Raw genomic sequence first — 8,865 nt, 5'->3', positions numbered from 1 at the left:
TTTTAATTGAATGGTAACTATGTACATTAATGCACTTCTGGGGTACAGTGTGGGGTTTTCACATGCAATCCGAAATACTTCCATCAAACTGGTCACAGCCTTCTATTTTGGATTTTTAATGTAAAATTATTTAGAAAATTCTAGTATTCTTTAAATTTTTCTGTAAAACAGGCTAATAGGTCTAGATAGGTATGCTTTAATTATGTAATTTTTTAATTACATGAAGTAGATTGAGCAAGAATGTAGAGATGAAGGTTTACACCGACCTTGCAATGAAGTGTGTGATGCCAAATTCAGGTAAGGACTGCCACGCCTGGATGAATCGCATCTTGGCCTCAATTAAACTCATCTGAGCCACATTCTGATGCGCCTCCAAGATTCTTGCTGTTATCTAAATATAATTAAACATCACCTTTACCATTAGACATTATTTCTTTCATTGTGAAATCAAGACAAAAAGGATCAAAAGATTGAATTATGCATCCCCCCCAATCATATACTGCAAGAGGTGAAATTAGAACGTATCTGCAGCTACATTTGAGAGTTTTAATAATGACTTTCAAAATAAAATATATTTATTTCAGTTTTCATATATCAAGAAACAAAGTACTAACAGGAGTATCTAATCACCACACTTGAGACCCACTCAGAGTGCTCCAGGCCCTGCTAAGCAACAGCTCGCTCTAATCCACACATACAGGACGAGCCCATAAGCAAATTCGGCACCAGTATCTACGGTCAGGATAAATACCTGGAATACAAGCATCTAGAAGGAATATTCTCATCAGCTCTAGAATACTTGAAATCGCCATAGTAACAATTTAAAATTTCTAAAGTTATCATTAGAAAAGTTATTTATTTACATTTGATCACTTTGGGACAACTGCTCACCAGGGATGAAATCCGTGAGGGAAGGCTGCAACTATGGAATTTTAAATTTTTAATTTAACTTTTTTTTTTGGCAAATACAGAGAACTTACCAAATCTCTTATATAGCCTGGCTGTAGATGGCAAGGCGAAGAAAGGGAAAAGGAAGCGGAAAGAAAAAAAAAAGAGGCAATCAGAAAAAACGGCAATGAAGCAAAGAAAAAGTTGCGGTAACCTGCAAACCAAAATTCCAGCCAAAAACCATGCAAAAAATTATGTCAGGTGGAAACCAAGCACAGTAAATGCAAGAATGAAAATGAAAATGAGGAAGCAGTAATTACTTTCCATTTAGAATACTGAAAAACACTCCGTAGTATTTTAGAATGTTAAATGTTACTAAAAAATTAAGGGTGGAAATTTGTAGGGAGAAAATAGTAAGAGCGAATACCTCTTTCCCCCCTTATATTCCAGTTCTTACTGATTAGGGCAAAGCTAATTATTTTAGTAGCAAGACAAAAATTAATATTTCAAAAGCCTTTAGAGTTTCCTCAGATTTAGTCAGATAATATCCATGCACTGCTTTTCAGAAATAAGGAGTTGAAGGCATAAAACAAGTGCAGTGCCCAAACTGTTCTTTTACATAAGAAAAGCAAACCCCTGAATTACCATCTGCTTTTTGCATCCTTTTTCCTAGAAGGAAAAATAAAGAGATGCCGTACACTACACTAGAGACTGTGGCTATAAACTCATTAGATAATTCAATGTGGATAAAAGAACTCTTTTCTTTAAAATTTAAAAATCCATGGCCAGGCGCTGTAGCTCATGCCTATAATCCCAGCACTATGGGAAGCCAAGGTAGGAGAAGTACTTGATGCCAGGAGTTTAAGAACAGTCTGGATAGCACAGCAAAAAAAAAAAATTTTTTAATTTAAATTAAAAAAAAATCCAGTTTGAAAGTTATATTTACTTTAAAATACCAATAGCAAGTTTAGTTAACATATGCATAATTGAAGGGAATTAAAATAGATTCAAGATAAACAAAGTTATAGTGATGGACCCCAAGGAAACCACATGCTTATGCTCTGGCTGGGAATGATGACGCTGCCGCCCCCACGGCGTCCAGTGCCTGAGAATGCACCAGTCTGGCCCAACAATTCTGAGCACTCTCTCCACTGAACAGCTCAGGACCCCCACACAGGACCAACTGAAACTCTTCAGGATCACCATTTACAAGGTGTCAGGGCGGTAACACTTGTTCCCTCCCTACATTGGGGAACAATCTGAAAGTCTAATTAGAGAAAGGAGGGCTTAAAAGGGAGTGTGTACTTGGCAGGATGCCAGCAGGGAAGACCAGATCAGGATTCTTAACCACCGACCAGACACAGTCTTTCCCCTTAAAGTTGAGTAAAGGTCACCTCTGTCCTCATGGGAACTTTTAGTTGACAATTTCTAGTCAAGAACTAGGGAGTAAAAACTATCATTATATAGGCTTCGAGAAAACAGCACAGAATTGACAGGGAAGCCAGTGTTTGGCAATCCTCACAATTACACTCTAAGCCTGTTTTTCTTGAAACTTGATAGAGAAATGATAGAATTGCTAAGATTTGAAATTATTCATTGCCTCTGAAGGCAAACTTTAGAAACAACTTTCTTTACAAATAATTTTAAAATGAAATAACTAAGAATAAAAATTGAAATAAAATCAGTACTTGCTTCACTTTCCCTTTTTAACTTATCATCTACATTCCACACAGCTCCCCGGGGCAGCATTCCTCCATTCCTTACTACTCCCACGTCGTGTGACTACCGTACTAACTCTTTCCAGCTTACACAACCTCGGAAACTTAAAGTTAAGTATCTATGAGTAACACTTCTGAGAGCTTCTAACTAATGATTTCAGACTAGCATTTGAAGTTAAGGAATTAATAACTGTTCTGAGTATTTCATTGAGCCTTTTCAGTATATTTTAAAATTATTCCTAAAAGATACAAGTGAAACTAGATAAAAATGAAATATTTATTTTAAAGGTCTATCCTCCCTGCCCAACCCACCCTACACAGGAGTCTTTTCCTTTTACGGCTGATGTCTGGTGCAGAGTGCGTGGGGGCTAGCCCGAGTGACGTTCCTCTGAAAAGGACCTTTTATGTTGTACCAGAGAACGATTTTCCTAAATAGCAATCCTTTTATGGCCTTAATTTCCAGGAAAGGATTCTAAACAGAGTGGTCAAAAGCAGTGAATTTCAAAGAAAATTTATCAAACTCTGTAATCTTGGGAAAATTTTTGGTTAGGTTCTGGTAAGAAAAGACACTGTTAAAATGTAGACTGTTCCTATCCTTGTCAAGTTTCTTTCCAAAACTGGAAACGTCCACTTGAACAGCAAGGAGAGGTATTACAGATTTTGTGGGGAAATGCTGGCTTTACTTTGTACCACACATTTGTTTAACTATATAAGGATTAAACTGAATGAATTAAGGAACACAAAGCATTAAGAACATGTTCAATTCCTGGAAATGTTTGAGAGAACATCCTGCCAATGAATGATTTCAAGTTGTTTAGAATAAATATATTCTCAACTAATTCCACCTCATTATTCCTTTTATTAAAATGACAAAAGGTTTTTTAAATGACCAATTTAAATTGACTGAAGTCTACTTACTTCATACAAGCTGAGAACCCTTCTCTGAAATGTGTTTTGGATTTCAGAAAACAGTAGAACCTGTGAGTTGACCACCAGAGAACTGTGACCCACCAGTCAGCATAGGGAGGGGTCAGCATAAGGAAGGAGGCCTGCTGTACTGATACGGACATGAGGTGTATGTCCAGTCTATAAAAATGAGGTCAACTTAGGGAGGTGGTCACCCACATAGCTGTGTTATTTGTATTATACTTTCTGGTTGGGCATCCCTAATCTGAAAATCTGAAGTTCTAATGAGCATCTCTTTTGAGAGTTATCTCAAAAAGCTGCAGATTTTGTAGGCTTTCAGATTTTCCCATTAGGGAAACTCAACTTATATTTTATAGTCTAACCACTTGATATAGAGCAAAGACTATCAATTAAGACTAAAAAATTTTAAGAGGAGAAAATTAAAGTATATATGCAAAATTATAAAACAAACCAGCAGAACACAGTAGATGAAATACAATAAATCAAGTACCTGCTTGTTCTTATACTTTTTTAGGTAACGAGGGGACACCAAACATTCAGGGTTAATATCGGTTGTGATCTGCTCTGGTATTAACTGAGGATCTGGGTTTAAATGCTGCATCTTCAGAAAGGAAAGAATATTCTGAACTTCTAAGTTGTAAGAACTGTCTGCCATGGTCTTGCCTTTGGAGGCCAATCTGCAGGCTGCCATCCAGTGCGCATACTGCTTTTCCTGTTAAAGAAACAATGACATGTGAAGGACTCACGTGGTGGGTCTTCTGAGCATAAAATTATAAGGATGCCTCCTCGATTCACTTAAAAATCAAAGAAAGCTAAGTGTGCATTCAACTGCAAAACTTACATTGTCACACCGAAGCCAGATCTCATTCATGCCCTCTGCTACTGGAATCAGGAGTTTAATGTTAAATTTTTGGCCTGAAATGTTTACATCTGGGGTAACTTCACATCCTATAATTAAAAAAATGTAATTATTATAATAGTTAAATTTACTTTTAAGAAATGTCAAGCCAATACAAGCAGCCTTCATTTTGTGGCATCTTAGCATGTTGAGTTTTGCCACAATATTGTAGGAACACACCTGCTACAGAAGTTAACACACACTCACATACTTGGAAAGTTGGTGTGAAAATAATGGTACTACGAACTTCACTTTATAGGTAAGTTTTCAGGAAGACATATGTTTGTGGACTGTGAGAATTCATGTCATCGACACCGTTAAGCTTTAGCTGGGGGCTTCACAGAAGACAGCACAGATTAATTGAATAGGTGTGAGATGGTGGCACAAGTAAGCTATACTCATATAATACAGAAGAGCTGTCAGAGACTTGAGTTCCAGACCTTTCTTTACCAAGTGGTATGAAGTTATAGTTATGGGCAATTTATTTAACATCGAAGCCCATGTTTCCTGACCTTGAACTCTAGTGCTGGGACGCTGTAGGATAAACAGGGTGAAGCACCTGCCTGAGCCCCTCCACAGTGTTCCACTGTCTTTGCTCAGCCCACGGCCCCGCAGTGTCATAAGATTATCCAGCAGGTTCTAGGAGTTAAAGTTTAAACTGCTGGCAGGGTTTGCTGCTGCAATTCCTTTTGGCACAGACAGTACAATGAATAACAAAATAAACATCCCTATGTCCAAAAAGAATAAATGTTAAAATTGTCATCTCCCCTCTCCACAGTATTAAGACAAATGGAACATTTCAGATAAAGGACAGGTTCTTTTTGTTCTCTCCTGAAGCAACTCCTACCATGAATTTGGTGGATTCTACCCCCCTTGCCTTGGTTTTCTTTTTAAATTACTACATATCAAACAGCTCCTTTTGCAGCTCTCCTTATACAAGCTACAGAAATGATGACAAAGTTACATGGTGATCTGTTTAACCCGCAGTTAAAACAAATGTTTGAAGACACACACAGTTTTGCAAAAGTATCAATAACTCAAGAGGATTTAGAGAATAAAATCATAAGGCCTCTTTTACCAGGGTAACTAAAAAAAGGACCAAGTGAGTGGTGACTCAGGTGCTGCCGTAGGAACAGAGACACGTACGGGTCCACGTTCACTGTGACCACTCGGCCACCCACCTCCAGGGCAACAGCTGGATTCTGGCAGCTACCCCCTTAGTGTGCCTCTGGGAGGTTAAACGTAAATAGTAAACAGCTCGTTCTAACCCTCATCAGACTCACTAGGAGACGGCCCCTGCGGCCCCTGACTCCCCCACACCAACCATCACCTCCCCTTCTCTAGACTGTCTTTATGCTCCACGTCCACTGAGTGAAACCTCAACCCAAGCCCAAAAACAGCGGCCAGTTTCACCAGTCTGAGCGGGGCCCTCACGCACGCAATCCTTCTTCAAAGATGTCTATTTCCCATCTTCTTAAACACCCACAGTAACACTCTCAGGGGAGGTCGGCACCTCTTTTTGTCTCCAAGGAAATGAAAGCCAGCAGCAGTAAAGTTGTCTGCACCATCCAAGATAGACCTAGTTGTTCTGTGCCACTCAGGAAGACCCGTGTCCCCCTCCCCCAGCTTTCCATCCGAATGGGCTGTTGACCATCCCAGGAACCTGGCTCCATTACCAGATCCCCTCCCAGATACTGAGACCACCTCCTTTCTCCCATCACATTCCCATCAGCACCTAATTTCCTGACTGTCTCCTGCCCAACCTGCTGCAGTCACTGCAACCCCCACCCCCATCAGAGGTACAGTCTCCTAAGCAGCTGTCCTGTCTCTGGCTGACTTCTCAGTGACTGCACTCTGGCTCCTTGCTCTAGGCAAGGCCACCCACCATTGCCTCATGGCTTCACTCTCACTTTTCTCTGGCACCTGACTATAGACTACTCTTTTTTGAGACAGAGCCTCACTTTCTTGGCCCCCGTAGAGGGCGATGACATCATAGCTAGCAACAATCTCAAACTCTTGGGCTCAAGTGATCCTCGTGCCTCTGCCTCTCATATCTCTGAGACTACAGGTGCCCACCACAACACCTGGCTGGTTTTAGAGATGGTGCCTCACTCTTGCTCAGGCTGGTCTTGAACTTGGGAGCTCGAACAATCCATCCACCTTGGCCACCCAGAGTGCTGGGATCACAGGCTGAGCCGCTGCGCCTGGCCTGACTACTCCTTTGGAAACAGCATTTCCTGGGCTCTGTGGCACCTTGTCTTCATGGTCTGCCCCGTGCATCGTGTCATTTCCTTCGTACGCTCCACTTCCCAGCCTTGTCCCTTAAACTTGGTCTCCTGCAGGGTTCTGTGGCTGGCTGTCCCTTCTTCTATCACAAACCAGTGTTTCTGAGGCTGCTGTCCAGTCAGGACCGCAGCATGAACCCTCCCCTGACCCAGCGGTCTACAGGTTATCTCCAAGTATACCCCACAGCCCCTCAAATCCTAAACTCCCCTAATTCAACTCCACACCCAGCCCTTTATTTTACCCTCTGATCTCGGCATCACCCATCTGACCACGCAGGACAGACTCACCTGCTCCAGCCCCTCCACATCATGGCCTCAGCATCTGCTGACTCACCCCTTTTCCCTACACTAAGTCCCTGGATTTAGTTTACTGTCATGTCTCTGAAGTTACTCTCCGTGCCACAGCTGGAGAAAATACAGACTCTGTCATTTTGGTGTTAATAATTTCTCAGTGACGCATCACTGTTATCAGCTCAAAATACAATCTCCTTGCCCATTTTATCATCTAACTTGTACCAGTCTGTTCTGCCCATCTCTTGTGTTAGCAGGACTCAGATTCACAGTTATTAAGTATTTGTCCCCCGCTCTCCAGTCCACATTCTGGCAGCAAAACCCCTGCAGTTGCTCATGTTTTCCAGGCTTTTTATTTTTTACTTTTTGAGATGGGGTTTGATTATGTAGCTGAGATTACTCTGGAACTTCTGGACGAAAGTGATCCTCCTGCCTGAGCCTCCTGTGTAGGTGGGACCACATGTGTGCCACCACCATGCCCAGCCCTCTGGGCATTTTTGCACAACAGTCTTTGCCTGAAATGCTCTTTTATCAACTCTCCTTCCTGTCATGGATCCCAATTTCTCTGGACCGTAACTCAGACATCACTTCCCCCATGCAGTCTCTCCCTCCTCCCTGCAGACCAACTACACTTGATCTTGGCCTAAAGACTGAGCAGTGGTGTCTGCAAACTCACTTTAACAGCACCCTTACCCCCTGCTCAGTGTAGTTCTGTACCTCCCAACATGCCCTAAACACAGTGAAGGCTGAGACCGTCTGTGACTCTTGCTCATGTCTCCAGTACCTAGTGTAGTTTTCAGCATGAGAGTTTAATTGTATTGGTTGAAATGAACAGTTACAAACTCTGTAGTTTAGTGTTCTGTGGGGCTTTAGAAGGGATCCAGTTCTTCATTTGTCAGAGGAAGACACTGAGGTCCACACGAACCATCTCTCCCCCATCACAGGGCTTGTTCAGCAGGAGAGCAGCACCCAGATCATCTGACCCTCAGGGTAGTGTCTTCGTGTGATATATACATGGGGAAAGTGCTCCTTTGAGAGGACTCTGGAGGGACAGTTGAGAACTGAGAACAGCTTACAAGTGCATTCCCACCATGTCAGGATGACACCTCTCAGTCGTGCTGGAAGAAGGGGATGTAAAATGGACAGTGAGGTCAGAAGCAGAAGACAGCCCTACTCTCTAGGTTAAGAGTGGAGCCCCTGAGCTGGTCCTGAGCAGACGGAGAATAAGAAGGAAGCTGTAGAGGATTCTGGGAGCAACGGATAATGGCACAGACCCCAAAAGGGTAACTCCATTGACAGAGAGGAAGGCAGGGAGTGTCCCCTAAACTAGGGAACCCCATGCACGGGAACAGTGATCTTCTGCCCAGGACTGACAGTTTGTATTTTTTAATGGATTTTACTGTAAAGTGACAGGTTAGATAGCTACTAGGCAGAATTCATGTATTAGGTTAGAGATTTGAACATTTTGTTAAAATATACTAAACATATCCAAATGTAACCCATAGTCACACCCCACACATTGTGGTCAATGACAGACCCCATATACAACAATGGTCCCATAAGAGTATAATGGAACTGGAAATGCCTGTTCCCTGGAGTTGTCATAACACCGCAGTGCCATGTGTTTACCGTGGGTCTGAGGTGGCGCAGTTTTACCTGCACTGCTGGTGGCACAAACGTCTGGCAGTGCAGTTATGTGAAGTACAGAACACTTGATAATGTTAATAAATGACTATGTTATGGTCCTGCTTTATGTATTTATTATATTACACTTTTTATTGCTTAGAGTATATTTCTCCTAATTATATATAAAAAAATTATCTATAAAAGAGCCTCAGGCAGGTCCTTTGGAGGCATC

The 8,865-nt window shown here is 41.8% G+C and overlaps 1 protein-coding gene across 2 annotated transcripts in view; it reads right to left on the bottom strand.

The window, feature by feature from the left end:
• FERMT2 (fermitin family member 2) overlaps nucleotides 1-8,865 on the bottom strand; it is an 85,995-nt gene that overhangs the window by 2,741 nt on the left and 74,389 nt on the right. For both annotated transcript variants that reach the window (XM_012806577.2, XM_003792134.3), the window contains 3 exons: nucleotides 4,375-4,481; nucleotides 4,024-4,245; nucleotides 267-391 (listed from right to left, as the gene is read on the bottom strand). In XM_012806577.2, coding sequence (XP_012662031.1) covers nucleotides 267-391; nucleotides 4,024-4,245; nucleotides 4,375-4,481 — 454 coding nt within the window. The remainder of the gene's footprint in view (nucleotides 1-266; nucleotides 392-4,023; nucleotides 4,246-4,374; nucleotides 4,482-8,865) is intronic.

This window comes from Otolemur garnettii, unplaced genomic scaffold, assembly GCF_000181295.1.
Source record: "Otolemur garnettii isolate 467f Iridium unplaced genomic scaffold, OtoGar3 scaffold00054, whole genome shotgun sequence".
Taxonomy (NCBI): domain Eukaryota; kingdom Metazoa; phylum Chordata; class Mammalia; order Primates; family Galagidae; genus Otolemur; species Otolemur garnettii.
The sequence above is the reverse complement of the archived record's forward strand: the minus strand, read 5'-3'. Positions and strand labels throughout refer to the sequence as shown.